The sequence below is a fragment of the Hippopotamus amphibius genome, chromosome 8 (assembly GCF_030028045.1).
Source record: "Hippopotamus amphibius kiboko isolate mHipAmp2 chromosome 8, mHipAmp2.hap2, whole genome shotgun sequence".
Taxonomy (NCBI): domain Eukaryota; kingdom Metazoa; phylum Chordata; class Mammalia; order Artiodactyla; family Hippopotamidae; genus Hippopotamus; species Hippopotamus amphibius.
In genome coordinates, this window is record NC_080193.1 from 17,896,456 (window position 1) to 17,923,061 (window position 26,606).

General features: G+C 53.1%; 2 protein-coding genes across 3 annotated transcripts in view; one reads left to right on the plus strand and one right to left on the minus strand.

Moving 5' to 3' along the window:
• ATXN2 (ataxin 2) overlaps window positions 1-2,902 on the plus strand; it is a 145,112-nt gene extending 142,210 nt beyond the window's left edge. Inside the window, exon 27 of the mRNA XM_057746825.1 lies at window positions 2-2,902. The gene's annotated coding sequence lies outside the window, so the exon portion shown is untranslated. The remainder of the gene's footprint in view (window position 1) is intronic.
• Window positions 1-26,606, minus strand: part of SH2B3 (SH2B adaptor protein 3) — a 36,990-nt gene that overhangs the window by 6,078 nt on the left and 4,306 nt on the right. For both annotated transcript variants that reach the window (XM_057746838.1, XM_057746837.1), the window contains exon 2: window positions 19,625-20,410. In XM_057746838.1, coding sequence (XP_057602821.1) covers window positions 19,625-20,383 — 759 coding nt within the window. In that variant the 5' untranslated portion in view covers window positions 20,384-20,410. The remainder of the gene's footprint in view (window positions 1-19,624; window positions 20,411-26,606) is intronic.

Consider the following 26,606-nt stretch of genomic DNA (forward strand, 5'->3'; position numbering starts at 1 on the left):
GGAGCCTCTATCCTTCGAGGGAAAGCCTGAGAGGAGAGACCTCCCACCGTCTGGAATCCCCCAGGCAACACCAGCCCCTTAGCAGTCTTCTCTCTCCCAGGGTTTTGGAACCCTCACTCCTCTCCTGTAAAGAGCAGTAAGGGGACAAGAAGTAGGACACAGAATACGACTGAAGGTCTAGGTCCAAGCCACACTACTCTGCCATGGCACTCATGCCCTCAAGGTCACATCCCTGTGGCCTGGAGCCAAGGTTAGACGAGCCTTAGCTCCACCACTTACAATCTTGGGCATGGCGCAAACTTCAGCCTCAATTTCCCCTTTGGTAACATGGGGACAGTAAACAGATCCTGCTGACTCCAGGAGGAGGAGGAGGGTGACAGTGCATCTTTGAAAACTTAAAGGCTCAGAGGAAATTCCAGATCCCAGTCATGGATAACTGAGTACCCCACACCCCAGGCCAGAGCCCAGAATCCATCCTGCCTGTATGGATGAATGAGTGAATGAACACATGGACGGAACATCATCTTAATCAAGTCTTACTGACTGTATCAAAACAACCTTTAAGGGTGGTGGTGCAGTGGTTACGAATCTGCCTGCCCATGCAGGGGACGTGGGTTTGATCCCTGGTCCAGGAAGATCCCACATGCCACAAAGCAACTAAGCCCGTGTGCCACAACTACTGAGCCCATGTGCCACAACTGCTGAAGCCCATGCACTCTAGGGCCCATGTGCTGCAACTGCTAACCCCGCATGCTGCAACTACTGAAGCCCACACGCCTAGAGCCTGTGCTCTGCAACAAGGGAAGCCCCCACTTGGCACTGCCAGAGAAAGCCCACGCACAGCAACAAAGACCCAACGCAGCCAACAACAGCAAGAGAAAGAAAATGACCCGTCTTGTTCCAAAAATTTTAGTTGGGATACCCCGAGTGGGAAGGGAGACAACTGCTAGAACAAAAGCCAGAGTCTCACTTGCCACAAGTTTTCATCTGAGCTTCCTAGCAGCCAACATAAAGAGGGATTCTCCAAGAGCTGGTAGCCTCTTGTGCATGGAGAATCACATGCACAGCAATCCATTAAAGGCTCTGAGAAGAACTGAGGGACAGTAAGCAGATCCTGCTGACTCCAGGAGGAGGAGCAGAGAAGCCTTGAACCCATGTGATCCTCAGACTTTGGCCACCCAGTGTCCTGCTCAGAAACCTCTCTGGGGTCTGCACAACCACTGCAAGCAACCTCCCCATCCTGGGTCTTGGGAGTTAGTCCTGGCCTTGAGTCCCAACTCTGCCTCATCCTCTGTGGACAAGTGACTCACCTCTCCTAGCCTCAGTCTCCACTTTTGTAAAATGGGGTAATAGTGACCCTACCTTCCATGAGAATTTGGCAGTACAGTGTGTGCAGGGCACTCTGGGTGGGTATGGAAAGGTCCTGGATGGAATGGCACAAGGTGGCATAAGCACAGCGCCTTAGGAATGCAGTCTTAGGTATACTTGATCTGCTCAGAAGCAAACAGCCCCTCCTGAGGAAGCTTTCAGCTTTCACAGCTGTCTCCCCATGACGAGACCGTGAGTCCAAGGCAGCCTCCCTGCTCTCTTTCTATCTTGGTGTCTTCTGCAGGGCACAAAGTTAGTGGCTTTAAATGTTCACTGAGGGGACTTCCTAGGTGACGCAGTGGCTAAGAATCCGCCTGCCAATGCAGGGGACACAGGTTCGATCCCTGCCCCAGGAAGATACCACATGCCATGGAGCAACTAAGCCCGTGTGCCACAACTATTGAGCCCATGTGCCGCAACTACTGAAGCCCACGCGCTTAGAGCCTGTGCTCTGCAACAAGAGAGGCCACTGCAATGAGAAGCCCGTGCACCACGAGTAGCCCCCGCTCCACAATGAGTAGCCCCCGCTCGCTGCAACTAGAGAAAGCCCATGTGCAACAACGAAGACCCAACACAGCCAATAAAATTAATTAATTAAAACAAAATGTTCACTGAGCACTCTCCAAAGTGGAGAAGGTGAAGGAAAAGGCACAGGAGGCTAAGGGTACAGCAAGAGCCAACACCCAGGGACCAGAAAGTATAGCCAAATCCACAAGATGGCAGAAGAGTTGGCTGTGGCTAGAAATGGTACTAACAGACCCCCTCACATCACCCTTTAATGAGCACCTACTATGTGCCAGGCACTGGGGCCTGGGCTATCCATCCAGAACACTTTTGAACTGTTGAATTCATAGGCGAGAAGCATTTCCAGAAATTTCAGATTTCACAGAAAAGAGCATCATATTGAGGAATGGAGGTGCCGGGACCAAGGAAGTAGGAAGATCATTAATGTTTCCAGAGTAGGAGGCCTGTCCTGGACATAACTGTGCTGGTACTTTGAGAGCAACCCGCTCTGCGCCACGCATCTGAGGAAACAGTGGTGGTGCCTTTCATGACCCCCCAGCAGCCCATGAGCTTGGTGTTTTTATCCCTACTTCACAAATGAGGAGCCAAGGCTAAGAGAACCTCCCAGAGGGACTGATCACAACACAGAGAATGCTTAGCCGTGGGCCTGGGTCCTCTGGAAGTCAGCCCAGGATCCACGTTTAACATGGGCCCTGGGTGTGTCTGAAGCCCATGGCATCTGAGGGGCAGGCTGGGGGGCGGGGGAGGGGCGCACCTGCCTGCCTCTCCCACCTCCCCCCAGGCACAGGAGCCTTGGAGGATGGAGGGCTCAGTCCCTCCCACAGCAGCAGAATGGTGGCTGCTGGGGCAAGGGCTCTGGAACCAGCTGGCCTGGATTCCAGTCTTAAGCAGCTCCTGGGGGCAAAGGGGGGCGCTTGCAGGGAGCCCCCACTAAGGGTGAACATCAGAAAACAGGGTGACATACAACAAAGGGAGTTCAACTCGAGGATGGAAGATGCCTTAGAGGACTGGGACGGGGAGGGTGGGGGGGGGAGTCGAGGGAGGGAGGGAATACGGGGATATGTGTATAAAAACACATGATTGAACTTGGTGTACCCCCCAAAAAATAATAAATAAATAAATAAAATTAAAAAAACAAAACAAAACAGGGTGGCATCCTGAACCCCCTGAGAGATGGGCAGCATCAAAATTGAGTTGCCGTCCATCAGTTCTGTCAGTACTATTCCCAGACATACCCAGAATCCAGCTGCTTCCCATCCCCCTCCTCTGCACAAAACTCTCCTGTGGGCCCCATCTTGCTGGTCTTCACCGTGGCCCATGAGATGCTACGTGGCCTTATTCTTGTTACCTCCTCAACCTCATCTACTCTTCCTCTCACTCACTCCAATCCAGCCACACTGGCCTCCACTGTTCCTTCGATGTACCAAGCATGCTTCCAACTCGGGGCCTTTGCACCTGCTGTTCCCTCTGTCTGAAAGGCAGTTCACCCACATCTTCACAAATCGGGCTCCTCTCAGATTCAGGTCTCAGCTCAAGGGTCACCTCAGGAAGGCCGTCCCTGACCAGGTGTCTAAATACACAGTCACCATCTCAGAACCACCTTTACTTCTTTCACTGCACTTATCAACCTGTGAAATGTACTCTGTGGGGACTTGGTCTTGTTCTTGTGGCATCCCCAGTACCAAGCACAGTGCCGGTAGGTTGTAGATGCTCAATTTCATTCCTAAACAAATATCACAGGCCCTTTGTTTGCCAGCTATGGTGAGTGCTGGGGATCTGTAGGGCCCAGAATATGGCCCCCATGCAGACACCCCCATCCCCACGAGGGCTCTGGAGGAGTGGCAGGGATACGTCAAGGCAGGGTGATCAGGGCGAGGACAGAGGACATGGGTTGGGCCTCCAGGGGCTTGAGCTGGCCAGGGGAGAGGACTGGCTGAAAGGAAGGCTCTGGACACGTCATGAAACACATCAAGCTCATATTACAGATGGAGAAACGGGAGCCCCGAGAAGCAGAATCTCTTGCCCCCGGCCACAGAGAGAGGAGCCAAAAAGAGCTGGGGCTCAGACCTTCATCTGCCAAGGCCCAGAGCCCAGAGCACCTGCCCCCCTCCAGCCTGTTCCCCCCAGCTCATGCCCTCTCCCAGCACCAAGCCTGATCCGAACTGCGGGTCTCAGCAGAAAAAACCTCCCCTCCTGCAGGGAGCCTTCTCTGATCCCTAAGTCACAGTCAGTGTGATTCCTGTGCTCTCCCTCGGCACGGGGCTTATCAGGCCTGGCCATGATTTCCTGATGGTGCAGCTGCCCCCGCCATCTGACTGGGAGTTCCTCTGGGGGTGGGCACAGGGAACCAAGCCTTGTTCCCAGCTGGGGCCCAGCACCGGGTCCAGCCCAGAAGAGGTAACTGGAGAGAGTCTGTCCGATGGGTGAGTCGCTGGTAGGTGCCTGGGGCCCCAGCCCTCAGATGTCTTGGGAGCAGAGGCAGATGGGGGGGGTGTGGTGCGTTATCTCACCTCCCTTGTTCCCTGGCTCCCTTGGGGGCAAACTGAAGGCAATGAGCTAGTTCCAGGGGCTGAACAAATGTTGGAACTACAGGCCACAGGTCACTTCCTTCCTCTGCCCCCAACCAAAGCCCCACAACACATACACACACAGGCCCTTGGAATGCCTGCTTCAGCCACTTTTTCTCCGTGTGACCCTGAGCAAATCACTTCACTTCTCTGTGCTTTTGTTTCCTCATCTGTGAAGTGGGGATGAAGTTGGGGATGATGTTCTGTACGTGAACCTGCCCGTTGCCCTGAGTACACAGGAGTGTCCCAGGTCTCCCCCTTGGTCTGCCCCCTGTTGCTTCAAGCTCCCTCTCCCCACAAGGAAGCAGGAAAGGGATGGGAGAAGCTTCCATAAAAGCCATATGGACCAAGTCCGCTCCCCCTTTCCGCCAATGCCAGAAACAGAGCTTCTCCAGAGCTGATGCTGACATGGTGAGACACCCCCCAAATATAACAACCCTGCTCAGAGACAGAGTCCCCATCATTTCACCTCCCTCCTCTGGGCAGGTGGCCCCAAACCACACTCTGAGTGACCAAGTGTGAGGGTGGGGGTCTGCCCCCTCCCTACTGTTGGGCCCGGAGAGGCTCCAAGGCGGGGAAAGAGGGGCAACGAGCCAGAGATGTTGAGACAGACAGGGGCTGGGGGCTTGTCTAAAGCTCCACCTGCAGTGAGCTCCCCCTCAAGCCTGTAAGAGTCCCCCCTACATGTCAGAAAGACAGAGTCTCAGTGACACAGACACAAAGCCCCCTCTCAGAGAGATGGAGACCACCCCCCAACATACAGAATCACAGGGACAGGGACACAAAGCCCCTCTCAGATGCCGGAGCAACCTCCCTCTGCAAAGACAAACTCCCAGACAGAGACCCCCATAGAGAGAGACAGCCCCCCCAAATACAGAACCAGTCCGGGACCCTGACAGCCACTCAGACCCCTCCTGAGGTGCAGGTGTCCTAGTTCACGCCCAGTGGCCAAGTGTGGATGAGCCAGCTCTGAAGGCACGCATTTCCGCTATGAGGCCGGCCGTGGGGGCCACACCCAAGGTTCGGGGGGGCTGTGGCTTAAGAGGGGCCACCCCTGGAAGTCCCACTCCCCGCACCCCTTAGAGGGCCATGGATGAGCTAGAGAACCAAGAGCTTATGGACCCACCAGCGGACCTCGCCTCCCCCTCAGGGTGGCAGCGGTCCAGGCCGCATGGCCTGGCCTGCGTGGGAATGTCCTGGGATTGGGCCGTGCAGAGGCGGGAAGAGAGGGGCCAGCGCCACCGCCCTCACGAGCCGGGCCGCACGCCGACACCTCCTAGGCTTCTGCCCTCTACACCTTCCCTCCGCGTGGGGCACCATTCCTGGCCAAAACTTTTGGCAAATTAGGATCGACCAGTTTCCAGACCCTGGAGCTGCTCAGCATCCAGCTTCCATTGACTCCCCTTCTGTCAGTCACCCGCTGCCCGCCTGAGCCGGTCTTGAGGACAGTGTGGTGTCTCTGTCTGGAGCGCTGAGCCGGCACGTGGGCCAGGGCCGACGGCGAGTCCGGGGCAGGGGCCGGGCCAGGACCCCGCCCGCACCCCCACCGGCCGCAAGGCCCTTGCGCCCTGTCCCCGTCCACCTTCCTCTCATAGTGCTGCTCCAGCCACCTCAGTGCCAGGACCCCCAGGTCTCGCGTACCAGGCTGTGGTCAGCCCCTGAGACAGAAGGGGAAGTCGTGGCTCCGAGAGGCCCCGCCACGTGCCCAGGCCCTGAGCAGGAGGGGCGCACCCGGCACCGAACCTGGCACTGCCCGGGGGCCGCCCTGCTGCACAGGAGGGTGTGCTCTGCGCTCTCGGGGGGAGGCAGAGGAGCACCCGAGTCTGTCACAGGGCCAGGGGTCCCGGAGCCAGCCTGACCCCCAGGGCCTTTTGCAGCATGCCCGCCTCCCGGCCCCGCTGCGGAGCCAGCCCAGTGGGGGAAGCCCCTCACCCCTGCAGCACCGCCCTCAGCTGCACCCTGGGCCCCTTGTCTGCTCCTCGCCCGGCAAGAGTGGAAAAAGATGTGGTTAAGAAACAACAAATAACCTCTGTCACCGGCCTCCGGTCGGGGAGTGCACCGGAGGGAGGGGGGCTCGTCACCACCAAGATCCCCAAGAGCCCCTGACGGTGGCCACCGCCTGCCTTCGAAGAATGATGATTCAGAAGAAGAGGTGAAAACGAGGGCCTCTGGGGCTCAAGGGGCTGCAGGGATGCCAGGGAGGCTCCGAGTCAGCTGAGCAGAGCCAGAAGCCCCAGGAGCCGGCCGGGCCGCGGCTGCAGCCACCGCACCAGGAATCTCCACCCTTCCAAACTCAATCTGCCCGTGTGTAGTGATAAGCCTTGACATGCAGCATCTCGCTGACACCAAAAAACAACAGGAAATTGCACCAGCCACAAAGAATAAAAGGCAGCTGGATTAAATAATTAACTGTGAAAAATAAAACCAAGACAAAACTGGAATAGAAGAACCTAAATGATTATCTGATCCCAGGGTGGGGGAGGCCTTTCTAAGCAGAAAAAGCAAAGAACAAAATCATAAAGGAAAAGATCACTGTACGTCAGTGCCCAGACTAAAAAACTTCCAGAGGCCAAGAAACTCAGGGCCAGTTGAAAAGCCAATGGCAAACTAGGGGAATATTTGCAACGTGTGACAGAGCGCTAATGTTTGTGTAAAGAGCTCCTGCAAGTCAACAGGAAAGAGGCAGTCAGTGCAGGAGAGGAGCACACAGGGTTAACTGCCTGTAAGTCACAGAAAATGTCTGTCTGTGACCAGGAAACATAAGAGAAAGAGTCAAAATCCACAGGGACAGAGAGTACGATCAGTGGGGGCTGGGGGCTGGGGGGCTGGGGATGAGGGCGGTGCTGACAGGTACTGGGTTTCTTTCTGAGGTGACAGGAATGTTCTGGAGCTGAAAAGTAGTGATGGTTGCATAAACAGAGAATATACTAAAAACAACGAATTGCACTTTAACATGGTGAATTTTATGTTACATGAATTGTATCTCAATGTTTTTAAAAAAGAGAAATGGTCCGTTCCTTTCATAATCAGAAAGGATAAGATAACCACTTTACTTAGAAGTTGGCAAAGGTTTTTAAAATAACACCCAGTGTTAGAACCACTATTTTAAGATAAATGGGTGTAACCTTCCTAGAAGACTATTTGGATATATCAAAAGCATTAGAAAAAGGGATTTCCCTGGTGGTCCAGGGGTTGAGACCTTTGCCTTCCAATGCAGGGGGTACGGGTACGATCCCTGGTCAGGGAGCTAAGATCCCACGTGCCTTGTGGCCAAAAGCAAATATTGTAACAAATTCAATACAGACTAAAAATGGTCCACATTAAAAAAAAAAAAAAAAAAGGCACTAGAAATAGCTAGTAAGCACATGAAAAGATGCTCAAATTTGATGTAAATCAAAACCATTCATACCTGCTAGGATGGCTACAATCAAAAAGATGGAAAGTAGCAAGTGTTGGTGAGGATGTGGAGAAACTGGAGCCTCACACATTAGTGATGGGGTTATAAAAGGTGCAGTGCTCTGGAAAGTAGTCTGGTAGCTCCGCCAAATGGCAAACATACAGTTATCATATGATCCAGCAATTCCACACCTAAGTGTAGACCCAGGGAGAAATGAAAAAATACATCCACACAAAAACTTATTCATGAATGTTTGTGGCAGCACTACACACAATCGCCCAAAAGTGGAAACAACCTAATGTCCATCCACTGAGGAATGGATAAACAAAATGCGACCTATTCATACAATGGAATATTATTTGGCAATAAAAAGGAGCAAAATACTGACACAAGCTACAGCATGGACAAACCTTGAACACATGATGCTGAGTGAAAGAAGACAGTCGCAAAAGACCGGATATTGTCTGATTCCATTTATATGAAAAGAACAGACTAGGCAAACCTTAGAGACAGAAAGTATTGATAGATGAGTGGTTGCCTGGGGCTGGGGGAGGGGAGGAATGGGGAGTGACTGCTCATGGGTACAAGGTCTCTTTGAGAAGATGCAAGTGGTCTCAGATTAAATCATGGAGATAGTTGTACCACCCTGTAAACATACTAAAAACCATTGTACCCTTTAAACAAGTTAATTTTATAATTTGTAAACTATATCACAATAAAGCTTTGAGAGAGAGAGAGAAAACATGAGAAGCACTCACAAAGCCTTCCACCCAGCACTTCCTTCCGAGGAAGGTAGCCTAAGGAAGTAAGCAGAGATGGGTGGCAGGATTAGGTACAGGACGTTTGTCACAAGGTTATCTACTTGAGCAAAAAAACTAGAAATGATTGAAATGGGAGTCTAGATAATCATAGGTAAATATATCACGGCCTATCTGTGTAAATGAAATACTGTGCAGCCAGTTTTTTTTTTTTTTTTGACATTCTTGAAAAATATTTAAGAAAACAGAAAAATGATTGAGACGTGTTAAGTGAAAAAAAAAAAAAAAGCAGGTAACAAAAAAGTAGAATGAGTGATCAGTCCCACAAGGGCTGGGGGTTTTGTCCAAAAGTCTCTGCCTATGTTTCCAACATGCTTGGCACACAGAAGGGGCTCCCTAGATAACCGCTGAATGAAGAGTTAGTGAATGCTGATGGAATTGCAATTTGGGGGAAAAGTTAGAGAAAGAAATACAAGACAGAAGATTACAAAGACATCTACTGAAATGGAAATGCTCATTCTCTCTGGGTAGTAGGACTGCGGGTGTTTTTTCGGTTACTGTTCTATAATTTCTGCCCTGAGCTTTATTAATTGAAAAAACAAGAAACACTAGGAACTCAAACGTGGAGGCTCTCGGTAAGGTAGACAGTTTCCTAGATTACACAAAGATTTGAAAAGAGACACAGCAGGGCCTCCCGTTCCAGACGCTTCCCTGGAGAGAGGCTGCTCTCTCGGCTTCACTGTGGACTTCGGACTGTGCTGCAGTCGGGATTCAGGTCAGGCCCGGAGGGCAGGATCCGCCACAGAGAGGGAGGATCCAGAGGCCAGGTGCTGCTGTGATGGCCCCTCCCATGGACACCATCACCCCCTGGCTCCAGAGGCCGGGCAGGCAGCGGGGTCCACGGCCTGAGGAAAACAGTGGCCTCCTCCCCAGCTCAGAGGGGAGATAGGAAAAAGGGGTGTGGGGCCCCAAAAAGGAAGCTGAGGCGGCCCCTCCTGCCTTGGGGAAGGAAGCTACCCCCACCCCCACCCCCAGTGAGGGCCAGCGCTCTGAAGATCTCTGGTTGTGCATTTTGGTTTCCTTTTCCATTCACAAAGAAGTGGGTGGGGGATTTCCAGCAGGCCCGCCTGGCTGGCCGCGCTGTTGGCCGGTGCCCAGTCCAGGCTGCTGGGGGTGCCGGCCAGGTTGTTGTCCATCCCAGGGAGGGCACCTGGGGACCCACTTCCAGGGTCTGGTGACCTCCCACACAGCAAGCCCCTTCTTCTGCCTCTCAGGGGAAAACACATCGTGTCAGGCCCTCCCGGAGCCAGTTTTTGACTCAATCACCCAGCAAGGCCAGTACTGACAATTCATTTTCCAGAATGGGAAACTGAGGCTGAGACAGGCCAAGTTCTCAGCCCAAAGCCACATAACAAGGACACAAGAGACGAGATCTGAACCCACACCTGTCCGTCTGCGCTTCTCCCCGGCCGCCAAGCCCACAGCCCAGACTCTGCAGTTTTGTGTCCCAATACCTAGTCCCCCAAACAAAGAAAAACAGAAAACCCACTTCCAAGAAGCTGGCAACAGCTAACAGGCCCCGAGGAGCAAGGGGCTGGGGCGGACACAGCCCCCAGAGGCGCCAGTGGTGGGGAGGATAATAACTGACTGTCATTCACTGCCCTCCCCTGTTGGATTCAGGGGCACTTTCCAGTCTCTGGATTCACAGAATTTGAGCTGAAAGGAAGCATACCGATACCATCTGCCCGTGGTTTCAGCATGGTTGGGGGTTTCTTCTAAGCGGCAAAGCACTTTTCAAAAAAACGATCTTCCACGAAACCCCAATAAGGGGCAGATGGGGTGGCTGTGTGTGCGGCTGGAGGCCCCACGGGAGCCCTGCCCACCACCACCCCTTCCTTCCTTCCCCCTCCAGCCTCGGAAGGCCCGGATCAAGCCCCTTGGGCACCCAGAGAGGGGCAGGGACCCACCTGGGTCACAAAGCAGCCCCGGGCAGAGTGAGAACGGAAACCCCACTCTCACCCTGGGAGCCTTCGGCCCCTGGTCCTCACGGGAGAGGGTGGGATTGGAGAGCCACTGGCCTCCAATGCACCATCTCCCCTTGGGACACTGGAGCTCCGTCTGGCGCAGGAAGATCCGCTGGGCTGCAGGTGAAGGGTGGGTGGTTTCTCTGCCTGCTTTGGGGCTAAACCCCCTGGCCTTGACCAGTTCACACCAGACTCCGTTCCAGCTCTTCCATCTCCCAGCTGTGTGGCCTTGGGCAAGTCTCTCTACTTCTCTGTGCCTGTTTCCTCATCTATGAGATGGCTTCACCACTGTCCCCGCCTCCCAGGGTTTGTGGTGATTGCATGGGATGTGTCAAATGCAGTGCCCGACGTGCTGAAAACGGCTAATAAAAAATAACAACTACATGGGACGGCCCTGGCAGTCGTGATTAAGACTCTGTGCTTCCACTGCAGGGGGCGCAGGGTTGATCCCTGGGGTCAGGGAGCTAAGATCCTGCATGCCGCTTGGCAAAAAAAACAAACAAAAATCAAACAATCTACAGCGGCTAAGCCTTGCTGAGACCACCTGCGGGCACGCGGACAGCAGCTAGTTCAGCGTCGCCCAGACATGGATGCTGTCACTCAGCTCTTTTTACTTGAGGAAAATGAGGCACAGAGAGGGCGAAGTGCCCTTCCCAAGGTCACACAGCTCAGGAGGGGCAGAGGCAGGACTCAGACCCAGGTCTGTCCGAGCCCTAGGAGGCCGCCCTCCCGCCCTCCCAGCCGCTTCCTGCCCGGCCCTCCTCTGCCTCCTCGTGCTCCTGCCTCCGAGAGGAAACCGCCAGGCCCCCGGCGGACGTCCCTTTCTTTCTGCTTCCTCTTTCCCACACTCGGGGCACGGGCTCCGGGCGCAGGCCGCCAGGGTCCAGCGGTGGCTCCTCCTGCGTCTCGGAGCCTCAGTTTCCTCATCTGTGAGGCAGGCGCGGAGTCAGGGGAACACTGAGGGGCTGATTCGGCGCCGCCCTCGCCCACAGTCAGCGCTCAGGACACTCAGCCCCTGCAGCAGCCGGGCTGCCGGGAGCACCCACTGCCCGCGGGCTGCCCCGCCAGGCTCACCCCCAGGCCCCTCACCCCCGTGGTCGGCACGCACCGTATCTGCAGCCTCCCCTATGCCTGCAGGCGCTGGGACCACCTCCATTTTACAGCCGAGGAAACTGAGACCCAGTCACTTGCCCGAGGACAGCTCAGAAGGAGCAGAGGAGGAACAGCTCTGAACCACATTGCTGGACCAGCTGCCGGGCACGCCTAAGACCAGCAGGTCCAGCCACTGCCAACCAGACCACTCCTTCCTGGGGGTACTGGGGGCCTGTGGTGCAGGAGGGGAGCACAGGGCTGTGGGCTGAACCCCCTGTGGATCCCCCACCCCTTCCTCTAACTCTTCTCTGAGCTGAGCAGCAGAGGCCAAGGGCAGAGCACACTGGGTCCACCAAGTCGCACATGCTGGGTGAGAGGGGCACTGGCCAGCCCCACTGGGCCTCGGTGTCCCCATCTGTAAACTGCTGGCACTGGACAAGATAGCCACAGGGAGCCTTTCCTCATCTGAGAATTCAAAACAAATGCCCCCCACCCAGGTAGAGAGAGCCACTGGCTAAACACCACCAGCACCACCACCCACGATAATAATAGTAAATCCTTCTGGAGACCCGCTAGGCACCAGGTGCAGCCCAAATGCCTGGGTCCCAATGCTATCTCAGCTGCTCAGAGCTGTGTGACCTTAGGCAAGCCACCTACCCTCTCTTACACTCAATTTCCCCATCTGTGATATGGGGGTAATCACAACAGCTCCCTCACAGGGCTGCTGTAAGGATTAAATGAAGCCAAGACAGTAAAGTGCCTAGTACATAACAAGCACCAAAAAGATGCTGGCTAAAGAGGCGTTTTTCAACAACAGCTACTAGAACTCCATCATTACCCCCACTGTACAGATGAGAGAAGTGGAGGCTCAGCCCCCCAACCCGGCAGGACTGGCAGGGCTTTGAGACTATCTCAGCCCAACCAGGCCTGGACATATGGGGAAACTGAGGCCCAAAAGAGCAAAGGGATGGCCCCAAGGCCATGGCCAGCCCGAATGTGCTCCATTTGAAAATGCGCCCCCAGCTCCTGAGAAAGCCCTGCCCTGAGGCCAGCCACCCCCAGTCCCAGCCCAGTGGCTGGTCCTGTAATCTCTCCTTGACCCTGGGATCCCCCCCACTTCCCGGTCAGGCTCTCCCTCCTCAAGGGCCAGGCTGCGATGCACGTTGAGGGATCCTGGCCCAGCATTGCCAGGTCCAACAGTTTCTAAGAAAAAACAGTAACTGGGTTCTTATGTGACATCCCTCCATTTTATGGTTTTTAATAAACACTGGCAACCAACCCAACGTTCTTGTTTTTAAGTGCTGAGTGGGAGGGCACATCTCGGGCCTGGCCTGGCCGGGAGATGGTGCTCTGTACCCCGTGGCGGGGGGTTCAGGAGTGGGGACCTGTTGGGATCAGGGGTTCCGATCTCCCTAGTGGCACAATCCTGAGTGAGTTTCTTTGCCTCTCCCAGCCTCAGTTTTCTCGTCTGTCAAATGGGCCAGTAAGCTTGATTTCATGGGAAGGACTTGAGGTCAAGTGTTTAGGACAATGCCTAGCACATAATAGGTGCCTACTTAAGGCAGTAAACATACTGCTCCCCCAGCCCCGCCCGGGCTCAGGGAAGGGAGGTGCCACAGGACAAGCGGACGTGGGGACCAGAGGGTCTTCTAGGAGAAGAATCATGCCACACTCTCCCAGAGGACGGAAGACCACAGGCAGCCCCAGAGGGTTCCTCTAGCCCATTCCTACTGCTGGGTAAGTGTCCTAGCCTCTCTGGCCCTAAATCCTCCAAGTGCTCCCACTGCTCTTAGTGTAAAACCTAAAATCCTCACTGTGCTCCACAAGGCCCCACCTAATCCAGCCCCATCACCTTTCCAACCTCATCCCTCCTTCCTCCCTCTACTCCAGCCCCTGGCCACCTGGTTGTTCCTCAGAGTCTCCTGGTTCATGCCCACCCCAGGGCCTTTGCACTTGTCATTTCCTCAGCCTGGGACTCCTTCACCCAGATCTTCCAGGATCAGCACTGTCACGCATCTCAGATGTCACCTCCTGCCAAGGGGCCTTTGATGACCACCCCCCAGCAGAGGCAATTCCCAGCCTCCCCGCGAGCCCGTGCGCAGTAAGAGGGAGGGCTGCCCCGCCTCCTGTCCGCCTGCCGGGATGCCGCTGAAACCAGACTTTGGACTTTGGGAAGTAGTCACACGTGTCTCCTCCAACCGCCCACTGCAGCAGCCTGCGACCTCTGCTTACACACCACCTGTAACGGTGAGCTCCCTCCTACAACAGCCCTCGCAGGGACCCTTGACGCTTGGCCACTGCTATCACCCCTACTTTACAGACAACTAGACTGAGTCTCCAGTGATGTCCCTGGGTGGCTGCCCTCTCTCCGTTCTCATCCTCCAAGCCTCTTCCCACTCTGGGCAGCAAGGGCTTCTCCAGACAGGCGCTGAGCACCCTTCGAGTGACAGAGCTCGGATGTGAACCCACAGCTCAAGCCCTGGCAGTCAAACCTTCCTTTGTCTTCGTTTAAAGCTGCTCCCACAGACAACTCCAGGGTCAGAGGTAGGTCGTCATGGCTGCCCACCAGGCAGGCACACTAAAGACTTCTAGTCTAGGTATCCTCGGCCCAGAGACTGGACGCTCCAGGTCATTCCAAGAAACATTCAGAAAGAGCCCCAGACTGTGCCAAGCACAAAGGGAAGCTGTCAGAAGCCAACAGAGGGCTTCCCTGGTGGTGCAGTGGTTAAGAATCTACCTGCCAATGCAGGGGACACAGGTTTGATCCCTGGTCCAGGAAGATCCCACATGTGGCGGAGCAACTAGGCCCGTGCGCCACAACTACTGAGCCTGCACTCTAGAGCCCGAGAGCCACAGCTACTGAAGCCCGCACACCTAGAGCCCATGCTCCGCAACAAGAGAAGCCAACGCAATAAGAAGCCTGTGCACTGCAATGAAGAGTAGCCCCTGCTCTCCGAAACTACAGAAAGCCCACACGCAGCAATGAAGACCTAACACAGCCAATAAAATAAACAAACAAATAAATAAGTCAGGCCAGGCACTCTGTGGAGGGGACAGGAGAAGCCCCACCAGGGCTGCTCACTTTGTGGGGGACACTCCAGGTCACGTAGCAACCACCAAGTCTTTGACAGAGGCCCAGGAAGCCTGCGGGGAGGGGCGAGCCCCAGGGACCTAGCTGCCACTCCGAGTCCCACTTCTCTGGGGCCAGACACCACTTCTGAGCCCTGAGGACTCTGATCAGAGCCCCACCCTCAGGGCTCCCGAAGTACAGGAGCCTTGAACATGCATCCCAGCTGGGCACTGAGGGCCTAAACTAGTGCTGGAAATAAATCTGCATTCTTAGTCCCCAAATCATTTCATTACCATGACAACCATAATAACAAAAAGAACCAGTAACACTGAGCCTTCCCCATGCCAGGTGCTCAGCAGGTGTGCCCTTCCAGTTAACACAACAGCCACACAAGGTGTGAACTCTGAGTAGCTCCACTGTACAGAGGAGAAAACTGAGGCCCAGAGAGGTGACATCACTTGCCTAAGGCCCCAGAGCTGAGAAAGAAGCTAATTTATTGTTTGAACTTGGGTCCATCTGACTCCTGACACTGGATTTTCCAAGACAGTTTATTTTAAGCAACAGCAGTTGTTTTTATTTTTTTATTTTTATTTTTTTATAAAGTTATTTATTTATTTATTGGCTGTGTTGGGTCTTCGTTGCTGCACACGGGCTTTCTCTAGTTGCTGTGAGTGGGGGCTACTCTTCACTGTGGTCCACGGGCCCCTCATTGTGGTGGCTTCTCTTGTTGCGGAGCACGGGTCCTAGGCATGTGGGCTTCAATAGTTGCGGCACATGGACTCAATAGTTGTGGCTCACGGGCTGTAGAGCACAGGCTCAATAGTTGTAGCACATGGGCTTAGTTGCTCCGCGGCATGTGGAATCTTCCCAGAGCAGGGCTCAAACCCGTGTCCCTGCATTGGCAGGAGGATTCTTAACCACTGCACCACCTAGGAAGTCCCTGTTTTTAAAGTTTTATGGGGAACCCCACATTATCATGCAGATAAGACCATGTGTTTGGGTCGTTATTTGCCTTTAATGGTGTCAGAGATTTGAGACTTTTAAAAAACAACCAGTAAAGTTTTTAACTTGTGTTTTTCCAAAGGCTTCATGTTACATTTGGAATAAAATACTAACTCCTCACAGGACCCTCTGCTGGCGCATCCTTCCCCACACACCATCTTCCCCCTCCGTGCTCCCACCACACTTATGTTCTTCTTTCTTAAAAACCTGCAAAATGCTTTCCCATCTCAGCGCCTTTGCCAATGTTGTTCCCACTACCCAGAGATTTTTATCTCAATATTAACATCTCAGTTCAAAAGTCACCTCCTGGGGACTTCCCTGGTGGTCCAGTGGTTAAGAAACTGCCTTCCAATCCAGGGGACGTGGGTTTGATCCCTGGTTGGGGAACTAAGATCCCACATACCAAGGGGCAACCCAGCCTGGCGCTGCAACTATTGAGCCCACAAGCCACAACTACAGAGCACATGTGCTCTGGAGACCGCACACACAACCAAAGATCCCGTACGCCACAATGAAGATCCCGTGTGCCACAACTAAGACCTGACACAGCCAAATAAATAAATAAATAAATAATTTTTTTCTTAAATCACCTCCTCAGTGGGAATTCCCTGGTTGTCCAGTGGCTAGGGCTCTGTGCTTTCACTGCTGAGGGTGCAGGTTCAATCCCTGGTTGGATCTCCAACCCAGAAGATCACATGGTGTGGCCAAAAAATAAAAGTCACCTTCTCAAGACTCACTGTTAAACTCTGGTAAAGAGAGTGTGGTTTGGCATAAGGATAGACACATAGGCCAATGCAACAGAAAAGGGTCCAGAAGCACACAGACGCTAGATTTAGGATGAAAACAGCACTGCATTCAATCCAATGGGAAAAAGAGGGTCACATTAGCATGTAGTACCAGAACTGAAAGAATTGTGACCCCTACCTCACACCATACACAAAAACTAAATTTGGGATGGATCTCGTGAAGGCCCATCAATATGACTCAGCCCAAACAATAAAGCTTCTGGAAGAAAAAACAAGAAAGATCTTCATGACCCTGGGTAGGCAAAGATTCCATAAATGGGACACAAAAAACACTAACCAGGGACTTCCCTGGTGGTGCAGTGATTAGGACTCTGCACTCCTAACGCAGGGGGCCCAGGTCAGGGGGCCCAGGTCAGGGAACTAGACCCCACATGTATGCTGCAACTATGAATTAGCATGCTACAACGAAGGAGCCCACATGCCGCAACTAAGGAGCTGGCAAACCGAAACTAAGAAGCCTGGCTGCTGCAACCAAGGAGCCCGCCTGCTGCAACAAAGACCTGGTGCAACCAGGACAGGGAGGGTGGGAGGGAGTCACGAGAGGGAGGGGATATGGGGATATATGTATAAATACAGCTGATTCACTCTGGTGTACCTCAAAAACTGGTACAAGAGTTTAAGGCTATTATATTCCAATAAAGAGCTTAAAAAAAAATTTAAAAAAAGCACTAACCATAAAGGAAAGCAATCAATAAACTGGACTTCATTAAAATTCAGAACTTAGGTTCATGAAAAGATTCCATTAAAGGAGTAAAAAGACAACCACAGAACAGGAGATGATATGTACAATACAAAGTGCATTCAGGATATATAAAAACTTTCATAAATCATTAAGAAAAGGACAGGTACTTCCTAGGTAGCACAGTGGTTAAGAATTCGCCTGCCAATGCAGGGGACACAAGTTTGATCCCTGCTCCAGAAAGATCCCACATGCTGTGGAACAACTAAGCCCCTGCGCCACATCTAATGAGCCTGCACTCTAGAGCCCGTGAGCCACAACTGTTGAGCCTGTATGCTGCAACTACTGAAGCCCACACACCTAGAGCCCGTGCTCCGCAACAAGAGAAGCCACCACAATGAGGGGCCCGTGGACCACAGTGAAGAGTAGCCCCCGCTCGCCACAACTAGAGAAAGCCTGTGCACAGCAACAAAGACCCAGTGCAGCCAATAAATAAATAAAGTTTAAAAACAAAATCAATAAGGACAGACAACTCAATAAAAATGACAAACACTTGAAAACAAAGTCAATCCCAACGGCCAACAAACACATGAAAATGTACTCAACCTCATGAGTCACCAGGGAAATGCAAATTAAAGCCACAATTTGAGATACCAATATACGTCCACTAGAAGGGCTGAAAAGAAAAAAGATTCATACACTGCTGATGGGGATACAAAATGGTGCTGCCACTTTGGGAAAAGTTTAGAAGTTTGCTATAAATTTAAACCTGCACTTACCATATGACCTAGCACTTCAGAGGGAAATGGAACCATATGTCCATACAAAGACCTAATAGCATATTTCATTACAGCATGATTTGTAAAAGTCCCAAAGTGGAAACAACCCAAATATCCATCAACTGGTGAATGGATAAACAAATTGTGGTACATCCATACAACAGCCTGGATTTCCTCAGCAATAAAAAGAAACAAACTCTGATGCACCCCAGAGCATGGACAAATCGCTAGAACATACTGGGTGAAAGGAGCCAGACATAAAAACCAATGTACTGTGAGATTCCATTTATATGACGTTCAAAACAGAGAAATGCAATTCATGGGGGTAGGAGTCAATGTGTGTGTGGGGGGGGGGGCTGCTAACGTGGAAGAGGCTTGAGGGAGAGCCCTGGGGCACTGGGTCACCAGGTGTGCAAACACAGGGAGCTTCAGATGCACTTCACTCCTCATCATGTGAGTGTGACTTAACAATGAAGTTTAAAAGAAAGGTACTCCACACAAGGGGATTCCTTAACCACACCCCATGCTAACCCCCAAATTAGAGCCCCTCAGTTATCTTCCCAGAGGTGCCACTGCTTTCCTTAAGAACACAAGATACAATTTATAATTCCATGTTCATTTGTAGGTTTACTCCTTCAGTAGCCCTAGCACCTAGCATGTGCCTGGTACAGAGTAGCTGCTCAACAAGTATCTTTTGAATGAATGAATAATTGTTGGTCTCCTCCACCCAGACAGTGACCCCTCAGGGCTGAGAATCTGCTTTGCTCACTCTCTAGACCAAAGCCCTAGGACATAACAGAACCACAAAGACAAGGGAATTAAAGGAAGACCACATGGTTCCATCAACCTGACACACCTGGTCAAAGATGGAGTCTGGCAGGTGTATAGACCACAGTGACCCTTCAGCCTCAACTGCACCGCTGGGATTCAGTTGGTTGCAAAAGAAAAAGACCAAAAAAATTAAACTTGACAGAAAATAAGACATCTACAAAGCACAGGAGGCCCCAAGGAATTCCACCATGGTTCTGAGCTCCCTAGGAGAAATCCTCCTATTTGTCAGAGTCAATCTGGGTCAGGGTTTTCAAGGACCATGGATCAGGCTGCCACTAGCCCACATGATGCCCATGTATGTGTCCCCGGACATTCTACAAAATCCCTGACCAGTGCTCCTCAAAACTGTCAAAGGCATCCGAAACGAGAAAAGCCTGAGAAACCGTCACAGTCAAGAGATGCCTATGGAGACAAGACAACTAAATCTAACATGGTGTCCTAAAGCAGAAAAGGGACATTAGGGGGAAACTAGTGGACTGCAAAGGAACCTCGGAGTTCAGTTAACAGTAATGTACCAATGTTTGTTCCTTAATTATAAGACGACTGTGCACAGTACTGGTAACGTTTTAACATGAGGCAAAGCCAGGTGCGGTGTATAAGGGAACTCTGTACTAACTGTAAATGGAAAACGACTCTCAAAGGAAAAGTTCGCTTTCCAAAAGGCGTGCTTTCCTGCTGGAGAAGTGTCACCACCCGTAGCCACTAAGCACGTGCGCGGGGTCTTACCTTGGGCGGGTCGAAGAGCTCCAGCAGGCGGTCCGCGCCGTCGGGGCCCGCGCGCCGCAGCGCCAGCCGCCCCCGCTGCCAGCGCGCCCCGCTGTCCATGGAGGCCTCGTCGGCCAGGCTGTACCGCAGCGTTGCCTCCTTGAGGGCCTCGGGTGGCGGCTCCCGGGCCAGGCTCCAGGGCAGGAGCTTCCTCGCCAGGCCGGGCCTGGCCGGGGCCTCGCCTGCCTCCCCCGCGGCCGCAGCGGGGGCCGCGGGCAGCTCCCCGGCCGAGCGGTGGCGAAAGATGTGGCGGAGGCTTTGGCGCAGGTGCTGGAGGGAGCAGGCGGCGGCCGGCCGCGGCGGGGCCAGCTCCTCTGAGCTGCGGGCCTTGGGCAGGCCGGGGGCGGGGGCGGCGGGGCCCGGCTCGGCGGGGGGCGCCTCGGCCTTGGCCGTGGGGCCGCGGCCCGTCTCTCGGTAGTCGCGCGTGGGGGCGGCGGCCCGGGGTCCCAGCGGCCCGGGCGCCCGGCCCTCGCGCACCTCGCGGCAGAAGTAGCGCTGGAAGAGGTCGGTGAACTGCAGCGACACGAGCTCGGCGCGCAGCGGCGCGTGGTGCGGGTGCTCGCGGGCGAAGAGCCAGTACTGCCGGGCCAGCTCCCGGGCCGCGGCCACCGCGTGCAGCTCGCAGAACTCGCTCCAGCCCCGCGGGGACGGGGCCGCCGCCGCCGAGGAGGCCGAGGACGCGGAGGAGGCCGAGGAGGACTGCAGGGTGGGCCCGTTCATGGCGGAGACCGAGGTGGAGTGGCCAGGCTGAAAGACACAGTGGGGAGTGAGCGACAGAGGCGCGAGCCGACGGGTGACGACCACTTAAAACAACCACCAGACATCCTAGGCTCCAAGCACAGCGTCAAAAAGCAAAAATTACTGTTAATACCTAGTGCTGGTGAAAATGCAGCAAGGTGGGCACTCCCCTCAGTGTTGCCAGTACTGTTAGAGGTACAGCCTTTTTGGAGGGCAATTTGGCAGGATCATTTTCAGACCTAGTAATTCCACTTGTAAGTACTCAAGAGAAATAGTTGCCCACATGCGCAGAGAGGCACGTACAAGACAATCCCCTGCTAGGTGTTTCCTGCCCCAACATTTATAACAGGAAAAAATAAATACAACCTAAAGCCCTATCAGTCAGAGGCTGGTGAAATAAACTGTGGTACATCTGCAGGCTGGAATATGCTGCAGCAGTGGAAAAGGAGAAGGAATATTTATGCTACCACCTTGGGGAATCTCCAGGGCACAGCGTTAAGGGAAAAAGCAAATCACAGAGCAATACAAACCATGTGATCCCATTTACATGAACACAAAAAGCAAAATTATCAATTCTTATGTGTACATAAATGTATTTAAGTGGTGGGCAGGAAATTTAGGCGATGGGCTGGAGCAAAACCATCCAGAAACAGTGGATGACCTGTGGGGAGGAGCCAGAATTTGGGGTGCAAGTGGGGAAGTAACCAAGGAAGACTGTTACTACTTGCCCCTGGAAAATACGGTTAAGAACATGGTGCCTGGAGCCTGGACTCAAATCCCAGCACTAACCACTTACTAGCTGCGTGACCTGAGTGAGTGATTTCTTTCTGCCTTGCTTTCCCCATCTGTAAAATGAGGGCCATGATTTCACCTACCTCATAGCAGTGCTTTGAGGATTCATTGAGTTAATAAATGTAAAGGATTTAGAAGCTAGGAAATGCTTAATAAGGCTTGTAATAAATGTTACAATAAGGGTGTATTATTGGTGTCAATAAAAATAAATATAAAACAACGAATAAAAAGGAATAAATTGGACTTCCTAGGTGGCACAGTGGTAAAGAATCCGCCTGCCACTGCAGGGGACACCGGTTCAAGCCCTGCTCTGGGAAGATTCCGCATGCCACGGAGCAACTAAGCCCGTGCGCCACAACTATTGAGCCTGTGCTCTAGAGCCCGTGAGCCACAACTATTGAGCCCATGTGCCGCAACTATTGAAGCCCACGTGCCTAGGACCCGTGCTCCACAACAAGAGAAGCCACTACAATGAGGAGCCTGCGCACCACAATGAAAGAGTAGCCCCTGCTAGCAGCAACTGGAGAAAGCCCGTGTGCAGCAATGAGGACCCAACGCAGCCAACAAATAAATAAAATAAAATAAATTAATTTTTTAAAAAAAGGAATAAATTAACAAGACGCATAAGGGGTGCAGAGGCAGTTCCTGCTCTGATGGGGGAACGTCAGGACAGGCAGACCCTTGCCTGCTCATCCCAACTGGGGCTCCCACACAATCAAAAAGCTGAAGCCCCCTACCCTCTGCTGTCCACGGTGCTGAACCCTGGACCTCTCGTTACCATCAGTACTGTCCTTCCTTCCAACTAAGCCTGGCTGGGCCTGGGCCCCTGCTGGCGACCACATAATCATGGCTGTTCATTCACACATCCCCACCCAAATATTACTGAGGGCCTACTGTGTGCCAGGCACTGTGCTAGGCCCTGGGGATACAGCAGTAAACCAGACAGACAGACATTAGACACACACACAAACACACACACCACACACACAGGTATTGGTTATGTGCCTCTGATTGGAACTTTCTGAACCTCAGTTTCTTCATCTGTCAAATGGGGAGCAGCACAGTATCTACCTCATAAGATGGCTGCAAGGAGTCCTTGAAAGGGGACTCAGGGTGGAAATCTGAACCTAGAAACTGGGGTTCTTTCTGCCACACCCCACTCCATATCTCCAGGCCATGGTGGTGACCCTGCAACCGATCACAGCTGGACACCCCAGACGGCACCAGCTGGGAGGGTGCTGTGCACACACTTGATGTCTTTGCACATCACAGGGTCTTCAGCACCTACACACAGTAGGCACTTTGTATACAGTGGGCAGCAGGGAAGTGAGAGGGGCCATACATGCCCTTGGCCACCACGCTCTGCCAAGAAACCACCCCTGTCGCTGAAGGGGAGGGTTCTACCTGAATGCGTGGGTAACCTGTCCTTGGTTAACCGCTTGGCCACTCCACACCTTTGACACAGGTGAGACCAGCACTGTCCTCACAGGTTGGGGAAACCGGATTCCAGACCCAAGCTCCTGTCCCATCCACAAGACCCCATGTGATCTGCCCTCACACCAGCTGCCTCTGGACATCAGGCGTCCCTGTGCCCTGCCTGCTCCTAATCTGCTTCCAATCTCACTCAAGAGAAGCCTGCCATAAGCTCACTGGCAACTGAGTACTGAACTTGTCCTTCAGCACACTGGTCACGTGCTCTCATTCAATAGCTATGATTATTTAATTAGTGACTATCTCTCCATCAGACTGTGAGCTCCACGACACCAGGAGCCACTCCCAGCTTCATCCCCAGTTCCTAGCATGCAGCAGGAGCCCAATAAATGCCTGCTGAATGAATGAATATAGGAATGCAAGAGGTCAGCTGGATGTGCCACCTCTGGCTCCTCTGACAGGTGTGTGGTGGCCAGCACCCACCAATGACCACCTCTCGCTGGGCCACCCAACCTCCTGGGCACCCAGGCCTGTCTCTTTGCCTGGAACACCTAAGCCTGTCCACCCCTGTACATCAAAGCCTGTTAAGAGCCTTCTCAGAATAGCTGTGCCTGCTCCAAGCTCTCTCACTGCCCAGGCAGTGGCTGGCAGCCCTGCTCAATGGGCCCTCTACTACAATTCCCCATAAGAAGAGTGGTGTGTACTCAGCACTTGCTATGCATCAGGCGTTTTTCTAACTGCTTTTGCAAAACATTAACTCTCCCAAGCTTCACAATAGTACTCGGAGATAGAGCCAAAAATTGTTCCCATTTTACAGGTGGAGAAACTGAAGCACAGAGGTCCCAAAGCTAGCAATTAATGGAAACCCCACACAGAAGGCCCCCCCAAAACACCTGATCAGTGCCTGAATGTATACCACAAGGAAGACTCACCGCCCAGTGAATGTTTATCCAGAGGAGGGGATATAAAAATCTCATTCAGCTCCTGCTGGAGTCAGGAGGACTTAGCTCCTCCATCCAGGTCGCAAACCCACCAGGTGATTGGAAAATAGCCACAGGGCAAAAATTTTAAAACAACAATAAATGACGCTATTTCATGCTTTCTGTGTGCCCTGCTCTGTGCTAAACACTTTGTATTTATTCATTTGTTTATTCCCCACTGGAGGAATTATGCCCATTTTATGGAAGAGAAAGCTAAGGTGTGGGAGGAATGGCTTGCCCAGGGTCACAGAGCCCTCAAGGGGCAGAGTGGTGATTAGAACCCGCTTGCTCTTCTGGAAGTGCCAGCTATGCGTGAGCAATACTGCTCACCATCCAGCTCCCTCAGCCCGTGGTGTCTGCCCCCCAGTGGGCCGAGGGCCATCAGGCCCCTGCCCACTCCACAGGGCCTGGTCAGAGCAGGTGCTCCAGAAATATTAGTTGCATGAATTAAGGAACTCCTGGGGGCTTCCTAGGTGGCACAGTGGTTAAGAATCCGCCTGCCAGTGCAGGGAACACGGGTTTGATCCCTGCTCCAGGAAGATCCCATGTGCCGCGAAACAACTAAGCCCGTGTGCCACAACTACTGAGCCTGCGCTTTAGAGCCCGTGAGCCACAACTATTGAGCCCATGTGCTGCAACTACTGAAGCCCATGTGCCTAGAGCCCATGGTCTGCAACAAGAGAAGCCACGGCAATGAGGAGCCTGCGCACCACAACGAAGAGTAGCCCCCACTCACTGCAACTAAAGAAAGCCCGCACACAGCAAAAAAGACCCAACGTACCCAATAAAAATAAATAAATATATATATATATTAAAAAAAAGGAACTCCTGGGGTTGAGGCAGGCTGCTATTTGACAGTCATACTCTTGGAATCGTGCTCCTGACCTGCGTGGACTCACAGAAAAGGCTGAGGGGCTCTGAGAAACTCACCACCGCAGATGACATCTCTACAGTAGAGCTACCAGCCAAATCTGGGTTCACCTCCTAATTCTGCCACTTCCTCGCGGTGTGATGCAGAAGAGAGGGCTTCCCTCTCTAAGCCTCAGTGTCCCCATCTGTAAAATGGGCTAATATTCTTCTCTTGGCATTCAGTAGGAGCATTCTGATGTCTGTGGGATGCTTGGCACGGGGCTCAAGAAACAAGTGGCTATCGCTATTTTATTACTATTATTGTTAGAAAAGAGGAGGGCCAGCTCCAGGGAACGTCAGGCCTGCCTGCTGCAAGAAGCCACAGGTGAAGCCTAGCTTCATGGGCTGGGCCAGGCAGGGGGTGTCACAGGAGCCAGAACACAAGGCCTTCTCAGGGGAGAAGTGCTGCTCAGGCAGCTCCAGGCAGGAGCTCCTGGCAGGAAGTCACCAGCCAGAGCACTCAGTGTGGCCTGTGCCGGGGAGGGGGCCACGCCTGGCCGGGGTAGGCAGCCAGGCTGCAGGAAGGTGGTCCCCTCCTTGGGCCTTGGTCCCAGGTGGTAGCATTTACTATGTGCCAGACACAGAGGAAGAGCAATTGATCAGATCACGCCAACCCTGCAAACAGGCCCTAAAAGGTCTTGGCAGGAAGCAACTACCAATCACCAGAGGGTTCCCAGGAGCCCCCAGGCTTCAGCTAGGCGGTATAGGGAGTAAAGGGGTCTTTGGGCATTTCTATCCCCTCCAACACCCTCCCTCCCCCCCACCACGGGACCATCCAGAAGCCTGGGTGATCAAAGGGATAAACAGCCTTCCACAGAGAGGGACCTGAAAATCCAGGGGTCCCTCCCACCGCCTCATGCTGGGCTTTTGTGGCGGGAGTTCTGCTGCATAAGGGAGTAGGGGTCCAGGATATCCTAAAATCCCACATCAGGGTGAGGGACAAGGACGATGTGATGTGGAGCAGGGAGATCAGACTGCATCCCGGCAAACTACCCTCTCACCCCAGGTCTCCACAGCAAACACATGGAGGTGGAGGCAGCTACTTTTGTGACCATCCTGGGGCTCATGTCAGGGTGAGGGTGGGTCTGCCTTTCCGGACCCAAGTTTAGAACAATTGTGTCCACAGAGTCCCTGCTAAGGGTCTTGAAGCCTTAGCCAGTACCTGGTGTCCCCTATTCAAGCATATACATCCTACACCAAGTCAGGGAGAATTCAGGTTCTGAACAGCTGGGAATCCTGGCTCTCAGCTGTGGGGCTCACTCTAACCCAGGACCCCAGAGATTGAGACTCATCAGCCTCTTCTCTGTCCAATCACCCTGGATAATAATGTAATCTGGGGAAGCTAATATTTCCTGTTTAATTATCAGGCCCAGGTGCAGAGAAGGTCTTTACCTACCTGTGGGAATTTCACCTGCCAAGGTTTAGGAAGAATATTTTCAGTTGTGGTAAGTGAAGTTAAAATGAGCCAGTCCAGCGTCTCCATCCTCCCCCAGGTCCACAGCTCACAGATGTTTGTGCAGGAAGTCTTATACCTTCAGAGGGAGACACTTCCTCCAGGGAGGCCTCTGGGTTCACTCCAGGCTGCTGTAAGCATTTCTACCTTTCCTACCCAAAACACCAACTTCTTCAGGGGCCCAGACCTCCTATCCAAGAAGGCCCAGAGAGTTGAGGGGATTCCAACACACACTGCCTGACAGGAGACCCACTGCCCTTTCACACCACTTGAGCTGGCCAGACTGTGGAGAAACCTATGGGAAGTATACAGCAAAGGTTATGGGGTCCTGAGGAAGCTGAGAAGTGGGTTCTGTTCTAGACTACTGGGCAGCCAAGGGGCCCTGATGCACTCTCTCTGGGGTCACCTAGTGCCCGAGGACATTTATCACACCAGCACAGACTGCCAGAACAGGAAATGTCCTCTGGCTTCCTCTGCCCCCACCCCCAGCCCAACACCCCGGCCAACAGCCTTCATTCGGGAGGTGGGGAAAGCCAGGGCCCACCTTCCCGAAGAATAGGCAGAACTCTTTAAGCCACCCCATCCCAGCGTGTGATTTCTTTCTTTAACTGCCCCTGGGCTGAGGGGAGAAGAGGGGAAG